General features: G+C 48.4%; 2 protein-coding genes across 4 annotated transcripts in view; both read right to left on the reverse strand.

Moving 5' to 3' along the window:
• Positions 1-19,014, reverse strand: part of RHOC (ras homolog family member C) — a 421,559-nt gene that overhangs the window by 2,884 nt on the left and 399,661 nt on the right. The gene's annotated exons all lie outside the window — the stretch shown is intronic.
• On the reverse strand, positions 1,894-12,694 carry INKA2 (inka box actin regulator 2). 3 transcript variants are annotated; one of them, XM_062626564.1, is made up of 2 exons: positions 12,560-12,694; positions 1,894-3,616 (listed from the first exon to the last, which is right to left on the reverse strand). In XM_062626564.1, the coding sequence occupies exons 1-2, from the start codon at positions 12,593-12,595 to the stop codon at positions 2,627-2,629; spliced, it is 1,026 nt and encodes a 341-aa protein (XP_062482548.1). In that variant the 5' UTR covers positions 12,596-12,694; the 3' UTR covers positions 1,894-2,626. The 3 variants fall into 3 exon arrangements, with proteins under 3 accessions (XP_062482548.1, XP_062482550.1, XP_062482549.1); XM_062626566.1 differs by lacking the exon at positions 12,560-12,694 and adding an exon at positions 10,562-10,579; XM_062626565.1 differs by lacking the exon at positions 12,560-12,694 and adding an exon at positions 3,755-4,136.

The following is a 19,014-nucleotide window of genomic DNA, read 5'->3' on the forward strand; positions in this document are numbered from 1 at the left end:
GGCACTGGCACAGGGTGCCCAGAGAAGCTGTGGCTGCCCCATCCCTGGCAGTGTTCAAGGCCAGGCTGGACACAGGGGCTTGGAGCAAGCTGCTCTAGTGGAAGGTGTCCCTGCCTGTGGCAGGGGTTGGAGCTGGAGGAGCTTTAATGACCCTTCCAACCCAAACCAGGCTGATTCTGTGTTGATAAAGACCTGGGTTTCATGGCCTCTGCAGGGTGCTGGGGGCTGGATGAGGCATCACCAACAGGAAGAATCAGGGAGCAACCCCTGGGAACTGCTTTTCCCACGGAGCAGATTCCCAATGTGTGTTTTTAGGCTCCAGATCTCCATGCCCTGCATAAACACCTCCTGTTTGCTGGATAATGGGTGGCCTGGGGGAGGTAACCAGCTGCACAAACTTACCCTTCATCTCTCAGCCCAAGTGTTGCTGTAGCCATAACCATGCCCTCACTATGCTCAGCCTGGCCTCTTGCTTGTTCCCCTCCCATCACAGCTGAGGGCAATGCTCTGTGATAAGCTTAAAAAGCCCCTGGTGTGGGGCATAACCTCTCTCTGGTCACCGTGGTGCTCCTCTCTCTATGGGGCTCAGTCTTCAATGCCAAGCAGGTACAGGCAGGATGTGGGGCTGGGGGTGCTGGAGGGCAGGGAAACCCTGGGGTGAGGCTGTGCTCGTTGGGGACTCAGGTTGGTGCAGGGCATCTGTTGTACTTGTGCTGTGGCTCATAGAAAGCTCCTTCCCTTTGCTGACCCTATGGGAAGGTTGGTGGGAGCTGTGGGGGGATGTATTTGTAACAAACAGGATGAACTATTGACAAAAGAGGAGGAAAACAAAATGCTTTAGAAACAGCCTTTTAGCATGCAAAGAAATGAAGGGGGAAACCAAGCAGACCTACAGCGTGTGAGGAGGCAAAACAAAAGCTTGTAAGTCAGGTTCCTGAAATGTGCTGAGCGAAGCTTTCAGAGGCTGACCCGCTCCTCTCCTTGTATGGGCAGAAATGGGGCTTGTCTTGTGCCTATATTTAATTTGCAAGGGGAAAAAAAATCGCCTCCCTTCATGCCTGTGCTCCAGCGGCCTGTGTCTTGGGAAGTTACAACGGGAATAGGATTGCATGCTTCAGAAAGCTACTACTGCTCACACATAAGCCCCTTCCCAAGCTTGGAGTGAGGGGAACAGGTTTGTGCAACATAACACTGCTGCACCCAGAGCATCTGGTGAGCCTCATGGCTAATGGAAGGGGGGAGCTGCGATCCACAGGCTTTGTGCTCTCAGGTTTGGGGCTCATGGAGCTGGGGGGGAATTGCCTGGGTCATGTTTAGCTGCAGGGATGGCGAGGAGAGGACCACGGCAGGGCCTGCGGAGTCCCCATCCCCAAGCCAGGGGCTGCACAGCCCTGAGCCCCTTCCCTCTGTTCCCCCCCCCAAAACATTTCTCCCTCTGCTGCTCCCCACACTGTGATATTGAAGCGTTACCATGCAATGGATATTAAAGTGCTACCCAAAGGCCCTCAGGGATGTGCATGGGCCGTGGCTCCTCCAGAGCAGCGCTGGGACCCTGGCAGGGACCTCTGGCTGCAGCTCTTCTCCCTGCTATGATTTATAACCTCTCCTTGAATGGAAACTCTCCTGGCTGCTCCCCAAGCTCCCGGCTGGGAACAGGCTGACACAAACAGCGCGCTCTCTGCTCCATCCCCTGCCAGCCTGGCCCTTTGGGCTCGTGATGGTGAAACACAGAGGCTTCTGTGCTGGAGAAAAGCAGGACTGTGGTCACCCCATGCTCTGTAGCATGCTGGAGACCCAGTGTGGCTTTATTGGTAACTCTTGGAGAGCCGGACAGTGAGGAAGGAGGTTCTGTCAAGAGGAGGTTTGTACACAACAGCACTAGGAAACAACAAATACAAATATCTGCTGCAATTTCATATCTTGGTGCAACCTCAACAATACACTCTCGCAACACGGCATCTGGTGTGACCCGTGGGGAGAAGGGCAAGGGGGGAGAGGTAAAATCACAGCTTGGAGCCACCAGCTTCCATGAAAGGATCTTCGAGTCCTATTGGTTTCACTGGCAGAGGAAGGGGATATGCTGGGAGCTCAAGGGAGATGCAGTTTAAGGGGCAAACCCCACAGCTGAAATGCACCAAAACTGGGGGTCATCCCCCCTCGCCATTAGCAATTGCTCGAGTCTTACAAATTCAAACTGATTTCTTCCCATTTAACAAGTGCTTCAGGTGCCTGGCTTCTAACCCAGCTTTAAGTGCACACAAGCAGGAATAGATCTTTTTAAAAAACTATATAATTTGCACACGTACACACACATGCACACAGTGAGTTTTGTGCTGCAGCTATCGGAGACGATGGAATGGGCCTGAAGTGGTGCTCATAAGCCAGGCTCCAGGAGCGGGTCGTCTGGGGCACCACTCACCCTAAAGCTGCTCAAGGTTCTGGTTCTTTTTGCAGTATCAGTCCCTCAGTCCTCTGGAAAATGCCACGTGCAGGTGACTGAAGCTTTGCAGAGGACTCATCTCAGTCTATGTTGAGAGCTCTGAGGTCTCCTGAGGAGTGGTGTACGGCCTCCAGCTCCTCTCCAGTGTGAAACAATTGCTTGGCAGAGCAGAGAACACCACCAAGCTCAGACCCAAACAGCCGTATTGATGTCAAACCCAGACTGGGTGTAGGTTATGGTATCATGGACTTTCTTAGTGCCGATTCGGGGTTTCTCGTTATTGCTTTCTGCCTTTGGGCACCTCTCTGCTTTGCTGTGATGGTTCTGGATGTTCCCATGCAGTGGGAAGTAAAATGTCCCCTTGAGTTTGTTCATCTTTTTGGGTCTCTTGGAAATCTCGGGCTGTTTGTCTTCAGGTGGCAACCAGCAAGGTTTCTCTTTGAGCAGCTTGTCTCGGTCTGGCCGAACGCTCCTCAGGAACTTCTTGAAGATGTTGGCTGTGAGGGAGAACTTCCTGCAGAGCTCCTGGGATCTGCTCATGGACAGGGACACTTCGCTCTTCTCCCCCTTTTTATCCAGCTCTGGCAGATCCAACCAGTTCCCAACCAAGTCTGCAAAGATGTTATCCCCCAGGACCAATGGCTGCCGATTCCTGCTCTGGGACATGAGGGAGGATGTCCAGTCGTGGCCATCATCACACCCCAGGCACTCCTGGCATGCTGGCCACCCCCCAGCTGTGCCCTGGCGGCTGGGCTCGCATGTTCTTGGGCGGATGGGCTGTGCTCTGCTCAACACAGAGGAAGGTCCTTTTGGGTGATAAGCATCCTCAGCACAGAGGCTCCTGGAGGAGGACAGGGTGTCTCCAAGGTGGTCAACCTCTGGGAGTGCAGTGGGAGGGCACAAACCCACTGACTGTGGCACAGTGCAGGCGAGGGATGAGGGGCTGGGGTCCTCCGATTCCTCCCCATGTGGCTGCTCATCCTGCTGGGCCCTGGGCCTGTCTCTGCTCCTTCGGCAGCACTGGTGCTGCTCAGTGCCAGAGACAGGGCTTCGGCTCTCTGAGATGTCCAGCTGCTCCAGAGCTGTCTGGACCTGGAGGAGTTTCAGCTCCTGCAGTGCACCCATCATGCAGTTCATCTGCTCGTGCAGCCCGTCTCCGACCTCCTTCATGGACAGCTGGGGAGGGAAGCAGGGATAGTGTCAGTGTTGCCAGGAGAGAGCAAGAAAACCCCGACCCAAGGGCAGGAGAGCTGGGCTGAGCAGCTTGCTGAAACATCACCTCTTCCTACCCACTACGTTTTAGATGCATCCTACCTGTACTACATCCATTTCATGGAACAGCAATTGATTTTTCTTAGACTTTCCTAGGAGTTTCCCTCTAGGAAGAGGAGGAGCTGGCAGGAGTGGGTTTTTTGACCTGACAACAAAAATAGCTTGTTTCCATTAATTGCTTGGCAGAGGCCAAGGTGTAGAGCTATGAATGGTTTTGGCTGTTGCCAGTCATAGCATATTCTCCTTTGTGCCTGTAGCCAACTGAAGTCAGGAGTCAGAACAGCGAACACAAGTGCCTTCCATGGAGAGCCTTGTTTCTTTACCTAAAGCGCTCAAGTAAATGAGAAATAACCCCAACAAGAATCGCATTGTTACTACAGAATAATGGATTCAGAGCTCAACACCCTCATTACAGGCACCTCTCGCTGCAGGATAATCAGAGATTTCAGTGTGCTAATCTTGTACAAAACAACTGACAAACTCTAGAATTACTCACATTAAACTATCAATCTCTTCAATTTCCACACTAGGATCTCAAGTAGTTCTGCTTTATCCCTGAGCCTTGCTATAAAGATTTAAGTTCCTTTACTAGACTTAAGATAAGCAAGTTATTTTCCAGAGCTTCTAAACTCACTGCTCTTTCGCTCTGTTGCTTGTGTGCTCTCATGCAGGATCTGGATCATATTTCCAAAGCAGCATCATAAAACAAATGGGTTCTACTTTCCAACAGCTGCCACTTGTTTTCTAAGCAGAGAGGGGCAGTAGGGAATGGGAAGGAGGGGAAGAACAGCAGGGCTGGAGGTGAAGCCATGTCGCTCTGATATAAGGTGGTTTGCCAAAGAGATTAACAGTGTCTAGGAAAACCTTCAGCCTCTGCTGTCCATAAAGAGTTTAAAAGGCTGTCACAATTTCTGTACAACAATGGAGCTCAAGCTTCGGGTGAGAAAGCAAAAATGCATCTTATGTTCAGCTTTACATCATCACACTTCTTCACATCTCCTTCATTTTAACTAAGTCAGCTCAATTACTTGCTCTAGTTCCATTTCTGTGCATGGATCTGACCAGCGAGAAAGAGCACTCGCCAAAAACCCCTCTGTAGCAACCTAGCCCTGTAAGTGGAAAGCTCCTCAGCAGTTTCTGACCACAAATCTCCTTTTCAAACCCCAGAACCTGAAACCAGCCACCACGTTGCAATTGGTTTCCAGAGCTTCACTCCCAAGAAACGCATTTATCACCCGGAATGAGCGCACAAGCTATGAAGGTACAGAAAATCTCTGTTTAGCTTCCCAGTTACGCTATCAGGTGTCTCCAGCTATCCAACTGTTTAACGTCAGCAAAGAAACCTCTACTTCTGCAGACATGCAAATAATGCCCCACTTACACACTAGCCCAGCTCTTGGGTTACCCCTTCAAAACCTGGGGCCATATGCTCTGCAAGCCTCAGACAAAACTATCACCTTACCTCTCCAGATTTGCTGTAATGCTTCTCGTCCTAACCTTTCTCGCCGCCTTAATGCGAGTCTCCTTTATCTGGGGCTTTGCAAAAAGCTGGATTTGGAGCCAGCTTGGCCCCTCATTGGCCACTTCCCATCAAATCCCCCAGCTGGCACTGGGCTGTAATTGTGCCGTGGTGAGTGACGAGGGTCCTGCGGTAATGATTGGGCTCATCAAGCCCTCAGCATATGCTGCCGGCTCCACTGTTCAACTCCTTGATTCAATTAACTGCCCCTGATGGGTGGTAGCATTACAGTGCATGCCTCAGCCAGCAAGGATCTACCAAGCATTAGCTTCTCATAGGCAGAATTAGTTGTCAGTGTGGTTCTTTCTCACAGGCAGAACCAGTCTCCCTAGACAAGAAAAGACTTGAGCCCCAAAAGCTCAGAATCCAGCGCTTTTCTTTCTGGACAAAGGAGCTATTTCATAGAATCCCAGACTGGGTTGGGTTGGAAGGGAGCTTAAACCTCATCCAGTTCCAGCCCCCTGCCACGGGCAGGGACCCCTTCCACTAGAGCAGCTTGCTCCGAGCCCCTGTGTCCAACCTGGCCTTGAGCACTGCCAGGGATGGGGCAGCCACAGCTTCTCTGGGCACCCTGTGCCAGCGCCTCAGCACCCTCACAGGGAAGAGCTTCTGCCTAAGAGCTCATCTCAGTCTCCCCTCGGGCAGGTTAAAACCATTCCCCCTTGTCTTGTCCTACAAGAAAGCTGGAGCTTGAATTTGTGATGAAGTGCAATTCCAAACAGAGCGTGAATGTGATGTAAAACCCCAGAGAGCCTTAATCTGGCACAGAGAGAGACCCTAACTGTACTTGCTGAGGTTATGCAAGTGACATTATGTAAGCTGGCCACCACGGGGCATCAGGAGATGTGCCGTCCTGTGTGTGTTTGAGCTGTAAATCCCAAACTTGCTGTTGAATGGGCCCCACATTCAGAGGAGCCGCAGAGCAGGGCACAGGGGAAACTGCGTTCACTGCAAAACCTTTGGTCTAGCACAGATATTGCTCAGCAGCATCCTCCCTTCTTGTATCTGCTGGTCTCTGTTCACAAGTATGTCAGCATTTCAAGGGACTCTGGTGTCTAATTTTGTGCTTCAAGTGGTTGGTTGGCACGTCTGCTTCCAAGAAAAGCCCTGTTAGGACTATGACAACTTGCAGATGTTCAGATTTCTATACAACACTTAAAAATCACATGCCTCAAATTGAAATCTCATTATTATTATTCCTGAAACTCTTGCAGACCCTAAAAATTGGCAGGAAAAAGTGTTAGCCTGATTCTGAACAAGCCAACACGTGCCTTTTATAGCAACACAGGCACATACAGGGCTAAGCCCAGTTGTGATGTGCGTGTTCTATGTTAGTGGCTGGGATTCAGTGTGTGATGTTAAATGTTCCTTTCTCCAGCAATAAGACATTACCTTCTGTGAAGGCACGAACAAGGCAGCTCTGGCTAAATGCCTCTTCAAAGCAAAGCTTGCTTAAATGACAGTCACCCCAGACCTTGAAAATTGAGTGTAAAATTCAAAAGCTTTTCGAGCACTTTCAAATGAGCATCAAGGAATATTCAACATGAGAGGGGAAATCAAACAGGAAGCATCCTGCAAAACTGTCAGAGTTCAGATACGGAGGCTTTTTACATTGGAAATCTACATTCTGAGTAGCACAGGCATGGCTTGCTTTGTAAGCCAAGCCTTTTCAATGACTGCCTCAACATACTTATTCCCAGACTACAACCACAATGGGTTTACACAGTTTATACAGCAGTGATCTTCCAGCACTGATTAGCACAGCAGGAGAACAACTTGCCCCAAGGAATAGCCTCTACCAGACACTGGCATTTTATCAAATTCAACCCCAAATACCTGAGATGTGCAAATAAGGGACATTTTACTTGTCACTTCCCAAGTAAAGAAGTAACTTTTCTAACCCACCTGGGGAACTAATGTTCTCCTATTAGCATCTACCTTCAGAGAGTTCTCAGGATTCAGTTCCCATCATTTCCCTTGAGCCACAGCTGTCTGCACTCCCAGCCCATTCACACATCTGGCCTGCCCAGGGCTGCAGCAGCCTGGGGATGCTGAAGGGGAAAAGGAAAAACCCAACTAACGCACCACGGCTTTCAGCTCAGCACAGAGAACCGAGAAGAAGAGTTCGGAGCGTGTTTGTCGTAATGAGGAGGAAGACAGATGTCCAGCTCTTAGGTAAAAGACAAGCAAAGAGAGGAAGTTATTACTAAGAGGACAGGAAAGAACAAATGGCAAATAGCAGTACTTAATAATAGTGCTGATAGGCAACAGACCCAGCAACAAACAATTGGTATTTAAAGAGGATGACATAAGAGAGACCAAAGTTATTTCAGAACTGCTGAGCTGATGGTATTGTTTCCGTGTTTCCCTTTGGGTCACTCACTAGATTAATCTTCAACAAGCCTGCAATTGTGGCTGGGCATAACTCTGCAGAGCATGCTGCAGGGCTCAGAGAGCTGCTTTCCTGCTTCATGTTGCCCCTTTCTCTTTCCCCCGATGGATGCCAAGGGCCTGCAATCTTCTCTTTGTCTTTGTATTTTATCACAAGAATGTCGAGTCTCATTTTCACTTCTTGTCCTCCCAGAGTATTTTAGGTGTAAATGAGGATGTTAAATGTGAGCTCATAATTTAGCTGAAAGAAGAAGGATGATGACACTTTACCGAGGATTCTTCTTTTCTCTCAATAGTTTAAATAGATCTTAAACAGATGTTTACCATGGTGTTGCTCAATTAACCATCCTCCTTACTCAATTGCCTTCCTTTCCATTACAATGATACTGTTCTGTGCTTCCCAAACACACTTGCTATGTTTAAAGGCAAATTAGAAAATCAGTTCTCTACAACCAGGACATAAATGGATCAAAAAGAAGTCCAACCTTCAGACTTTCACTCACAACCCAAGGATAAGAGAGACTAACAAGCCTTGATGCACAGACTGACCATTGAAGATGATGGTTAAACGTGTTGGCTTTCAGCCCAGCAGTCTGCTTCCTTGGGGATCTGTTTTTTAACATTCCTGAATATGTGCAACTGGGAGGCTAAAAAAGTTCATCATCTTCTTTAGGAGTCTTCTCTGGAAATAAACAAGCAGACAAAGCCCACAACTGCTTTTTCTCTCCCCGGGTTATATGTGACAGGACATCTGCTGTCAAGTTACTCCTTTGCACCTTCCCTGAAGGCACAAGCAAGGAATGAGATGCTGAGATAACCACCCAAGTTTCTAAGCAGCGATGGGTGAAGCCACTCTTAAAGGGACCGCTTTATCAGCAGGGACACAAATGGAGCTGAGTGTTTCCACCGGTTGGAGTTGTGAGCAGTGATGTTAGACCTGGTGGCTGTCACTCATGCACACTGCACGTTACAAGAGCTGCCCCTTTAGAAACAGCAGTGATGAAAACACAGCAGACTCCTTTTTGAGCATGACACAGTTACCAGAATAGGAGCCAGTGTGAGACAAAGAGTAAAAATAATTGCTGCATTTTTCACACAGACCAAATGTTCTATTCCTGCAAGATATTCATAGCAAGAAACATTATCTACCAGGACATAATTTAGTGTAAGAAGGGAGTCAGACTCTATCAGACTCAATAATTTGATGCATTTATGATGCATGTGCAAGGAGAACATTCAGAAGCTCAAGACAAGAGTCGTAAGATTGGTTTTAAATGCCTACTTTAATGGCTTTCCTCCTAGCAAAAGCAACAGAAAACCCAGAAATATCCTGGATTCCTCAAGAAAGACCAAAACATGCAAACTACAGTTACAGCTAACTCGACTGTGACCCCTTGCCCACTACAGCCATACAAACCCCAACTGCAAGATAAATCTGCCCATGAACTCGCCAGTCCCTAGCTAGATACTAAATGATTTATTCCTGTTGCAGAAGAGCCTCAAAACGCCAATCCCATGCTACACGTGCTGATGTTGCTATGTATAAATGCAAACAATCCCCGAGTCAGAACATTTATGGAGGTAATGCCATCTGCAGCATGAGACATGGAAATGAAATTCCTCTCTGCTAATCCCCGAGCAAGACAATTCTTGTTAAATCTGATCTTTCAGCTGAGATAACATTCTGTAACTCAGAAAGCAGACACAATACTTCTGTGCCTCAGAAGGATGTTTCCAGACCCTGAATCCAGACAGTAAAGTCAAGAGGGCTTTTGGTATCGGAATTGATTGCATTAAGGGAAGATTCACAAGCCCTGTGGCACATTTCACAACTGTTATGTGAAGGGCAGAGGACAGGAGTGGAGAAGCACGCCAGAGCTACAAAGCAGCCCTGCATGTTCTCACAAACCACACTATGTCCATAAATCTCCAGTGGTTTCCAGAGGAGGTGAACAAGGTCTTGTCTGTTTTCTACATACAGGGAGCTGGCATGGCTTGTCCAAAACTGCTCCACAGGCTGGTGTTGGCACTGGGATGAGGACCCTGGCTTCAGCAATCGATCTGCCTGCAGAGCTGCCCCCAAGCCCACATCCCCTTGGGATGAATGGCTGTGTCAGCTGAGGCTCTCCTGGCTCTAAAGCATTTGCATGTGGAAGCTTCTGAATGAATTCCAACCACAGGGACACCACACATGCCAGAAGCTATCAGCTTACAATGGAAAACATGCGACTGGAACAGGGGAGATCTCATTGAATAAAAAGGGTCAGATTCATCCTTGGGAGTCATGGCAAAGCTTTCCCAGAGGTAAGGCAAAGACCAGCATAAGAATGTCTGGGCATACCAGTAGCATAAGCACAGTTATGTAAATGTGGGTTTAATACACAAAGCAGAAAGAAAAACCAGAGCTGGAATTCTCAAATCCCACTCTAGTGGGGGACAGAGTTCCACCTGAAGATAACCTTTCCGTGGGAACCGGGAGCTGTGCCAACACCCACTCTTCAGTGAGAAAATCCCCTCCTCAAAACCACTCAGAGCCTGGTTTACATCAAGACCATCTAAACTGCTGCTGATTGAACGACCTCCACCTCCCATGTGTTACACTGACCAGCCTCAGCAAGGCTGGCTCCTCGAACAGGGCACTTCGGCAGAACTTCCCTGTGTGACACCCCTTGGGTGCTCAGCACTTGTACCCCCCAACCAGAGCTGCTCCTTGGCCATAATGCAAACAAATCACTGTTTCTGCATTCAGTGATGCCCTGGAACTGGACTCCCATTTTGCTGCACACAGGTGGCTCATTGTCTCAATCTGGCCAAGACTTTCTCATCATTCCTCTAGCATGAGTCTTGGTTATGGTGCATTTAATGTCTGGAGGCATGACCTGCCCAGTAATGGAGAAAGTGGTAAAGAAGCAGGGTCAGGAGGCTCACTTCCCACTCACCATTCAATGCAGATGGTCCCAGCTGTCTCCCGCACTGCTTGCTGGTCTTTAAAGGAACATTAATCTATTTTAATTCCAGGCTATCCTGACAGGATCGATTCTTAAAGCCATTATTGCTCAGGATATCCTTTATGCTTGTTTTAATTAATACAGTCCTCCTACCGTCACTAAATGCAACCTGCAGCTCACTTTGGTTCCTCCTGAAGGTTACTGATCTGCTGTAAAGCACAGGGTCTCCCCGCTGTCCCCCTCCAGGCTGTCCTGGACATGCCTGCACTCACAGCAGCGTCCAGGCTGCACACTGATACCCTGAGAACCTGCTGTCAAAGGAAGTTTTCAAGTTGCAGCAATAAAAACTGGGAGGTGGAACAGGGAAAGAATGTGACTTGTAAAAGCCAAACGTATGAAGATGTAGGCTGCTCCCAGCTGTCACGAGTGGCGAAGGTGACAGTGGCTCCTTCCCACTTTTTCAAGCCAAGCATATACTTAAATTTTTTGCCAGGCTGAGGTCTTGCTTTATTGGTATAATAAAAATTGTTGCATTTTTACAATGTGAAAAAACTCATTACTGCATTATAGCAAGGGTATGAAGCGAAAAGACAAGGGGGAATGGCTTTAACCTTAACCTGCCAGAGGGGAGACTGAGATGAGCTCTGAGGCAGAAGCTGTTCCCTGTGAGGGTGCTGAGGCGCTGGCACAGAGTGCCCAGAGAAGCTGTGGTTGCCCCATCCCTGGCAGTGCTCAAGGCCAGGTTGGACACAGGGGCTTGGAGCAAGCTGCTCTAGTGGAAGGGGTCCCTGCCTGTGACAGGGGCTGGAACTGGATGAGCTTTAAGGTCCCTGTCCAATTTGGCCTCGAACTTTTCCAGGGATAGTGCATAGAAGTACACATGTATACACTGTACACATCCCAGTTTACATCTCATCCGTCACCCTGGTGTACAGTACACCAGTGACTCATTTTCCTTTGTTTTAGTGTCTCTTCCAGCTCCTCTGTTTGCTCAGGAGCGCTTATAGTTGCTGGCAGGTTAAATGTCAGTCTTGGCTGGCACTTTTACTGGGGATAAAATGCTGCTGTTCGAGCCTTTGCTCCGTGAGATTTGTCCCATTAGCCGGCCTTAGGTGTCCCCAGTGGGGGCCTGGTCCTGCCCTGGGCACAGCCACAGCTTTGTGTGTCTGTGTTCACCCAAACGGTGTTGCTTACACACGGAACGTTTGCTGTGATGCAGGCAGGACAGCACTACTGTATTTATAAAACTCCAGTTTGCACAAAGATCATCTGAAATCAACATCCTTGTAGGCGCTAAACTGGGAGGCTTTTGTGCATCCAGAAACTTCACCCACCCGCTTTTGCTCTGCCTTGTCCTCCCCTTTTGTTCTCATTATCTACGTATCCGAGCAAGGCACGACTACCCAGCCAGACCTACCGAGCGGTGGAACCCTATTTGGGGAAGTATCAGTTCCCTTTTCCTAATCCGCCCCTAGCATGCCCCACTATAGCAACACCTTCTGGCTCCTGGACAAGCCCATGCAAGTTCAGCGAGCGAGGCTGCCATCCGAGTAGGAGCACGAGAGGGAGAAAAAACACTGTTGATTTATGACAAAGGGTTTCCTATTGAAGAAGTACTCGCGGGGTATGGGAAGCGGCAGGCGCGCTCCTTCTGCATCGTTTTGATTCCTGTAAAGTTGTTATTACCGGAGATGTCTGTAGAGGTTCCCCCCGGTTTCCGAGCGCTCCCGGTATCCCGGCTCTGCCGCCCGCGGAGCCCCCTGCGCGGCGCTGCTCATCCGAGCGGACCGGGACCCCCAGAGCCACCCCTCCGCCTCCCGGCCGCGCAGAGCGGGGGCAGCGGGTGGGACCCCCGGCCAGGAGCACCGGGGCTGTGCCCGGCTGCTCCCAGCCACAAAGGGCCGAGCCCCGCCGAGCTGAGGCTCCGCGCAGGCACCGCCGCCGCTCCGCGGGTATGGGACCCCCCGGTCCCTCCCGGTGCCCCCTTACCAGCTCCTGCCGCAGCCGCCGCAGGTGCTGCTCCATGGCCCGGCTCGGCGCGGCCCCTCCGCGCAGACACCCGCGGAGGGAGGCGGGAGGTAGGGGGGGGGATCGCCGGGGGGCGGCACCGGGGGGCGGTGGCTGCTGCCGGGGCCGCGGAGTCGTCGGAGCGGTGCGGGGGGGGGGTCCGGCGCGGCCGCGCCCGGCCCGGTAGCAGCGGCACCGCCGGGATCCCCGCTCCTCCCGGCGCAGAAGTTTGCCGGTTCAGTTTACCGCTGCCGCGGTCCCAGCCGCTCGCCCTGCAGAGACCGCCTCCCCCCTCCTCCTTCCCCCCTAGTGCGGTTCATTAACCCGCACGGCCTCGGCCGAGCGAGCTCCGGGTGCCGCCGGGCAGCCTCGGGGGATGCTCCGGAGTCCCCGGTAGCGCTGAACCTCGGCCACGCTGCCCGCAACACAACAGCCCTCGTCAGAGCAGCGCGGGCCGGGAGTGCGGGAAACAGGTGCTGAAAACTCTCCTTTGGGATTGGATTTATGGAGGTTTGATTTTCAGAAGAGCGGTTTCTCCCTTACTGTGTTTCCCAAGCAGTGTTTCAGCTGACAGGGCTCCACGCGAGCTTCCTGGCGATGAGGGGATGTTGTCCCTGCTCGAGGTGCTCTCCTCTAAGGGCAGGATCAACAACCTCTAATCCCGCTTGTCACCACAGGAAACCAAACAGATGGACGGGCAAGGCAGGAAGAAAATACAAAGCATTTTTCTATCATCATCAGACTTTGCATTGAATCTGAAAAGGTTTGGATTTTTTCAGTGCTGCTCCTATATATACGTACATGTGTATCTCTATATATACATGTATATTCACACTCGTGTTATTCTCAGTTTATATGCAAAAATGTGTTGTTTAGATGACAACTGCTGTGTCCCCCACCACGGGTTAGCCAGGTTTGTCCAAACCATTCTGCACTGCTCAAGATATTGGTGGGATGAGAAATGCTACTTCAAATTTGGGGTGGAAAACCTAATTCCTTGCTTTTCTCCCATATATCTGAGTATTGACAAAGACTGGCTAAAATCTTTGCCTTTTCAGGTCTTTATTTTTGGAAGGAAAACATTTCTTATAGTCAGTAATAGGGTTGTGTTTATTTGTGGAAATCAGCTTTGAAAGCTGACCTTTGTGTCAAGATCCAATTTAAACAAGGAATTTGTGATGTGCCATGGCTGTTAGGGAAACATCCCAGAGTTGACATTTTTTGATCTTTCCAGCATATTTTTTATTACTGGTCAAAATTTCCTGCCTCATTTCAGGGTGTCCATTTCCTAGCTATTTAGGAAGCATGGAAATCACATCTTTCCTCAAGGATACGTAGAACATGGGACACTAAATGTATTAATGTATAAGAGAAATGACCCTATGAAAAAGTTAATCCCTTCCAGTGTTTATGCTGTGATGCTAGTGGGATATTTGCCAGTCTTGAGTCCCCCTTAAAGTCCAAGCCAACTAACCCAGCTATGGTTTTTCTCTTGAAGCCTGGCTGGAGCTGTTGGCCAGCTGGTTGCTCCCCGCGGCCCAGGGTCGGGCTATGCATGTCCCAAGGCTACCCAAGCATGTCAAGTATCATATGGCAGGTTGGAGCAGCCAGTCAGTGGTAAAAAATCAAAGAGATGGCACCATGGGGAGAACACTCGCAAAACGCCTGCCTCTTCCCATCACCGACACACAAGGAAGGACCCAACTTCCCTTCTCTATATCTGCACCCCAGACAAGGATCCACTTTCAGGACAAGCCACAATCTCAGGGTACTGAATTCTGCATTGTTTGAGTGGCTGGAGACCTTTATTTCTTTTCTGGTTCTGGTATCAGGAGGTTATAATTTACTGTACTGTCTCTGTTTTGTAAAGCAATATATATACTTCTTCCCTGCGGTGTGGCACCAAAACTAATACATGATGGCATTTTCTCTTCACATTTGTAATTCATGGACCTTGGTTCAGCTGGTTTGAGCTGAAAACTGACCGTGAGCTTAATTTATCCAAGCCAGCTTTGAAGAACAGTATTTTTAGGTATCCTTTTACATTTGTTAGGGCATCAAGAGGGAATTACTTCTGTTCTCCTGGGGTTAGCGTGTCTAGACAAAGCACTACGGCCCTGGCATCTTGAAAAACTGCATGAAACCAGACCAGGGATTGTCCCTGGCACAGGATGCTCTCCCCAACCTTTTCTTTACACCATCATAGGGCTTTTTTAAAATTATATCATTCCTGAATTTGTTTTAACTGATGCTTTTCACAGTGCTTTTGCTATTTCAATACGAAAGAGACACAAAAGCGACACGTGGTTATTTGAGGCATCAAATCAAAGTTAAACAATATTATATTGTCAAGCGCATCTAGCATTTAGGAGGCCAACTGCACATCGGTGGCAATTGGCAGATGCTGTGTTCCAGAAAGCTCCTGTAACACTTGCAAGTCACTGAACTGTGTGATCTGCTGGCAGATGAACAGGGAAGAGTTTTTAGCCTCCGTTTGGCTTCTGTTTAAGGTCATCTTTTTGATCCGTTTTTCAGCCTCCAGGGCTGCTCGTGTCCCGCAAGGCTGATAAAGGAGATCATGAGCATTGAATAAAGAAAAGCCCAGGATATTCCTGTGCTCCAAACTCCTGGGAACTTGCAAGAGGAGAGGAAGATAGGAAATAGTTTTCCTGTAGGATTTCCCTACTAAGCAACATTTTGCTCTTCTGCTAGACCACTGGTTCAAAGCACCACCAACACTTCATGCCAGGCCCTGCACTCCTTCCGCTCTGTCGTGATGTAAACCACGAGCAGATGGTGCAGTGCAGTGGAAAATCAGGTCTCCAAGAAAGTACAGAGCTGAGAGTCAAACACCCTCAAGCAGAAAGCTACATGGCTTATTTTAGGATAAAATGAAAACTGAGATCTTTGGGCAAAAATAGAATACGCCTTCGGAGCGGTGTATTCCACTGACATGAACTGCCTTATTCCTTCCCAACTGAGGAAACATCCATCCCTTTGCAGCTGAAGGCTTAGCTCATTTGTTGTCTTTCAGTTCATTGATCTCCTTTCTCAGGGCTTTCACGTGACTGTTCTTTACTGAACTAACAAGCATGGTTATTGCTGAATTCTCTCATTTTTTTACTTTCTTGCACACTGAAGGCAAACCTTTTGCAATTTCTTCCCACTTAGGCTGCAGCATGACCCAAATCACATCCATCTTTATTTAAATCCACTGGGGCATAAACATCCAGCTTACATTCATAGGTAAAAATGTCAAAACTTTAATTCTGGTTTTATATTTGTATATAAAGCGATAAATTGCCCCTGAGAATGTAACCATTTCTTCCATTAAGCCTCATTTAGTGTCTGCAGCCACTGACTTGTGGCCTTAAACTTCCTGACATTCCCTTAACTCCAGCCAAATTCCAGCTCTTGACACTCCTCTGCTTGCACTGGAGGGCCAGGAGTAACCTCCTTGTGCCTTCGCTGTGCTGGCTTGTGTTAAAGAACTATTGGATTACATCTCGGCTGGCTGCATTTTGGTGACCTAGATCCTGTTCGTATGAGCTGAAAGACCACTGAGGAAACCTTGGTATAAAAGCATATCTCAGATTCAAATGAACTGATCTGGAGGAAAACAACAGGGCCAAACTACTGGCACTTCTCACTGGTATACCTGAAATAGCTCCCCCAAAATGCTGATGTCTGCTTTCTCTTTATCTGAAGCTGCATCTGCCCAAGCAGCTCTGGTGAACCCCCAACTCCATACTTTAGATTTCATGTGAAATTTGTGGAGTTCTTCTGGATCCTTCTGAAGGATGTGCCTGACAAGGAACTAAATCCATTCAGCAGAAGGGCACGGAAATGAGCCTGAGACAGATGTAAGACCCCTTCATCATCATCATCATTTATAATAACTCCATGCATCAGGCTTGCTGGAACAAATCCAAGGCTTCGCCAATTATTGAAGCAACAAAGAAGACTTGCCACTCATTGGTAGCTTGCCATCCAGCTTTTTGTTTTTTTTTTCCTAAGGAAAAATGAATGAGCAGTGTGCTTGGAGTCAATTTTTGGTGGTGAATATGAAATCACTGTCTATGCTACTATCAATGGCCCTTTCACTGTAATGTGCTTTACTGTACGGAGGACAAACAGAGTTTCCATGGCAGTGTAAACACAAGTACATACCACACTCCAAAGAGTGACTCACACGTGCTGCAGAGAACAGAGAAAGTTCCTGGTCTTAATCTGAACACATCTGGGAGAGGTGGATGAGATTATCTCACTTCAAAAATATCCTAGAAATATGATGTAAACCAAGAACTGCTCTGAATAATTCCACCTCCTGGCAGATATGAAAGACAAATCCTTTGAAGCTAAAAGAGTAAGACAAGGCAGGTAGAAATGTTCACATCTACAATGAATGTATTCCTAAAATACATACACAGTACATATATACTAGAAGCCAATACAAATTTTCCGTGAGCAGTTTATCCCAGTCTGTCAGAGTTACAACAAGTTTAACTGTTGTGAATGAAGAGTAAGTTCCACAGAAAGAGGAGATGGATAAATCTGTGGTGACTACTTAGTACCGGTACTAAATACTGGTCAAGGGACAAAAAAGTGGTGAGCCGTGTCATGGGGGGGATGAAATATGCATTCAGTAGATATGGGAGCAAGAGTTTTTCTTGGCAAGTTTTCTTTTAGTTCCGAAAAGTAGGTTGGTTTATGACCCAAAATTAGAGACTTTATATCCCTTCATAAGAACCAGTTATTTTCTGAATATCGCAGCTCAGAAGCAGGACTTACCTACTTCTTTCACTAACCTAAATCCTTCCAGGACCTACTCTGCCCGCAGAGTATTCAGGTTAATTGTCAAGACTTCCAAAGGCTGATTTGAGCAGGAATATTTCCTTTGGATCTTACTGCAAGCGAAAGCAAAGCAATGTCATGGCAGAACTTCACATTCCTCTTGGCTGGCCTGACATGTGAACCTCAACACTGTGAATTCAGGACATGAGAGTCAATGAGGTAAAATGAGGCCTGAGGATTGCTATTTATACACTGACTCATGGCAGAGTACACAACACACAGCCAGTTTAAAATGAGTTAAGATCTTCCTTGTAAGGAAGGGTTAAGGGAAGAACAAAACCTTCCATTAGATCAACTGATACAGCTGCAGGAGCCTGTCCTAAATCCGACACAGCCCCATGAGTCAGAGCCAAAAAGCAAAGGGAGATGGACAATAAATCTGCCAGTCGTGGTGTAGAAGGGTTTCTCTGCAAACAGACATTGAGGTGGTTTGGAATCCACTCCTCCAGCATCCCATGGAAAATCAAATAAATCCCTAGACACACCAGCATCTTTCTGAATTAGGGAGATGGGTGTGAAGGTCTCATTACCAACACATCACAGGCAATAATGCCTGTCTCCAAATCACCTCGGCTGCCCTGCACCATGTGTGCAGTGTCCTTTCCTCAGGGGAGAAAAGGAATAGGTGGGAAAAATAAGAGAGGGGAAGCAGTTGATTGCAATGGCTGTTTTGGGCTGTTTCATCACCTCTTCCCTGCCCTTTCCCCATGGGAACAGCCACTCCTGGCTGTTGTCTGTTTAAATCACATCAATTTAAAAGGGTTACGAGAGGCTGTACGTAATCAAACGTTTGTTATGACCAGGTGTCTGTGCCTGTCTCCTTTCCCAGATGTATCCAGAGATCATTATCTCATGTTGGAGATTCGCTTCCCCTTGAGGATCAATGATAATATCCACTTAAAAATTAAACAAGAATTGGAATGAACAGAATGAATGCAGACTGCTATCCTGTTACCTCTGCTCTGAGGCATAGCTGTTGTCCCTGCCTCGCAGAGGTAATCTCTCCAAGCTGAAACTGTTCTTCGTCCTGCAGGCCCCACTCTTGCTTCGTACCAACTTGGTACCTTTTGCTGACTCAGCTTTTGATGTTCTTTTCCCCTTTGCCTGTTCTTCTCCCCTGACCGTCCCTTCCTCTCCTCCAGGCTGCCATTCCCCCTGCCTGGGACTCATCCACCCCCTGCCATGCCCCGAGCTCTGCTTCAGTGCACGTTTGTGCTCCAGTTACAGCTCCTGCTCATGGAGCCTATGGCAAGGTTTCTATCTCCCATCATTTCCACTCAAGAGGTTTTGTCCTACGCTGTTCATAACACAAACGAACATCTCAATGTTGTGCTGTTCGTAACAGAAGTGGCCTAGTGGCGTTAATGAAGGCTGGAGAGCTTTACCCACCCAAAGGCCAGCTTCATAAACACCATTATTAATCCCTTCTATGTAGGTAAGCGCTATTGAGGCTCAAAGCCTCATTTATAAGGAATAATCAGAAAATAACTGTTAATATTGATGGAAATAAAACAGAAAACAAGGCCCTGCTCCCCCCCCTCCCGCCATTCTCCCCTCACGGAGCCCACGCGCTCCCAGCAGCC

The sequence above is a fragment of the Pezoporus occidentalis genome, unplaced genomic scaffold, assembly GCF_034315485.1.
Source record: "Pezoporus occidentalis ecotype Australia unplaced genomic scaffold, CSIRO_AGI_Poc_V1 ctg294, whole genome shotgun sequence".
NCBI classification, from domain to species: Eukaryota; Metazoa; Chordata; class Aves; order Psittaciformes; family Psittacidae; genus Pezoporus; species Pezoporus occidentalis.